Source organism: Loa loa (assembly GCF_000183805.2).
Source record: "Loa loa unplaced genomic scaffold supercont3.1556, whole genome shotgun sequence".
NCBI classification, from domain to species: Eukaryota; Metazoa; Nematoda; class Chromadorea; order Rhabditida; family Onchocercidae; genus Loa; species Loa loa.
Window position 1 is genome coordinate 1 of NW_018109735.1, and position 1,881 is coordinate 1,881.

At 36.7% G+C, this 1,881-nt stretch overlaps 1 protein-coding gene across 1 annotated transcript; it reads left to right on the forward strand.

Annotated features, from left to right (window-relative positions):
* Positions 1–158: 158 nt before the first annotated feature.
* LOAG_15153 (hypothetical protein) lies at positions 159–1,703 on the forward strand (the record flags this gene model as incomplete). The annotated part of the gene is made up of 5 exons (XM_003150646.1): positions 159–436; positions 640–824; positions 969–1,018; positions 1,129–1,210; positions 1,474–1,703. The coding sequence occupies 5 exons, from the start codon at positions 159–161 to the stop codon at positions 1,701–1,703; spliced, it is 825 nt and encodes a 274-aa protein (XP_003150694.1).
* Between the last annotated feature and the right edge of the window lie 178 nt (positions 1,704–1,881).

Genomic DNA, 1,881 nt, shown 5'->3' on the forward strand with positions numbered 1-1,881 from the left:
AATGTGGATGTATTTTCGAGCCCGCACAGTGGATTTTTTGAAGCACAGCATGTTCATCCCTTTACTTCTATAAGGTTCATGTGCCAGCGCTTAGTGAGCTTGGATGATGACAACGAGCTCCTCAGGATATAGGTTTAGTTAGAGCACCTTTCTCTTAGATGGATGGCCTTACAGAGCTAAGAGAGCTCCATCTGGTCGGCTTTGGAGTTAGAGCTGCTCTTCCCCCTAGAATGTTGTCGGGAGGTTGGCGAGCTTATTCTGCCTGTGAACATATTTTATCTAACTCTTCAGTTGAGACCTACCTGTCTGACCTTATTGGAGGCATATGCACTGCCAGCATATTTCGAAACCTCATAAGGGCACGCAAACTTCTCTTCTTCACGGACATCCTCTATACGGGTTTCCATACAGGAGTAAAAACGCAACTACTAGAGAAGTAAATGCCATGTAAATTTGTGATTGTGAAAACGGTTTAGTGAGGTTAACTGCTACTGAGAGAGGACTCTGTTGAGAGGAAGAAAAATGATAGAGTGAAGAGATTGTAAAGAGAGGAAGAGAATATTTTTGAAAAGTTTTTGCAATAAGCCACTTGTCGTTTGCAGTGGAAACAAATGAAAACTAGAACTGAAGCAGTTGTAGGCAAGGTCATACTTCTCAGAATCATTTCTGTAGTGTGTTTTTCTTCGCTGTTAGCGAAAATGCGAGGGAGCGCGACCGCGATGATGTGGCATGGCGTCACCTCCAGAGCGGGTTGAAGTCTCTTGTCCTTACTTTCAGGGTCTTGGATGCTATGCTTGATGACTGCAGGAAGAACCCTGAAGAGGGTTTATCCTAAGGAGTTGACGCTTGCTGAGCGGTCATACCAAAAGTAGAGAGGATAGTGAACTATGAAGTGGTAATAGCGGTCATTGATGATTGTGGACACTGAAGTGGCTTCTACGTGAATCATTTGAAATATCCAACTGTAGTACACCGTGAAGGTAATGAAGGAAACACTGTCAACAAGAATGCAGTTAATGTATGCTTCATCATACGAAGTTCCATCTTTTATTGAAATCGAGGGAGAAATACTTGATGAATGTTGTCAAGCTCAATTATTGAAATAGGTCCTAACATTTTCTTTTGAAGGTTGTTCAAAATCTTGCGCTCATTGTAATCGACAGTATTGGTGCAGCATTAGCATTCACAGCTTGGGGATATTCCGAAGGAGGTTCATTCTTACGTTAGAATGTTCATTTAACTAATAAAACATGTAGAAATTATACTGTTTAGCGGAAATAGGTCCTAACATTTTACTGAACTGATTCCCGTCTGCTGTAAACTATATATTGCCTTGTTATGCGAAATTTTGCGGGAAATTTTATGTAAAAAAATTTAGGAAATTATATAGAAAATCTTGGGAGAAAAATTTGCTGAGTGGCGATAGATTATTGCTCTCCGGTTACTTAACAAATTTTTTAATATCAAATTTAGGTCGACGAATCCAGGATGAAATTATCGCTATGCTTCGTTATATGACACATCGTGGTTGTGCCATCGTAACAACCAATCATTTTGTCTACTGGCGTGGGAAGCCATCTCCATCACTTGGTAAACGCTGGATTCAAGCGGTTGATTTCAGATATTTGTTATTCAAATTATCAGGATCTAACTGCTATATTCAACTGATCAATTCCAAATATTTTAAGGTTCATTACCTTTAACTTGTCACCATTATTATTATTATTATTATTATTATCATTATTAGTATTATTATTAATACTATTATTAGTATTACCATATTATCATTATTATTTATTATTATTATTATTATTATTATTATTATTATTATTATTATTATTATTATTATTATTATTATTATTATTATTATTATTATTATTA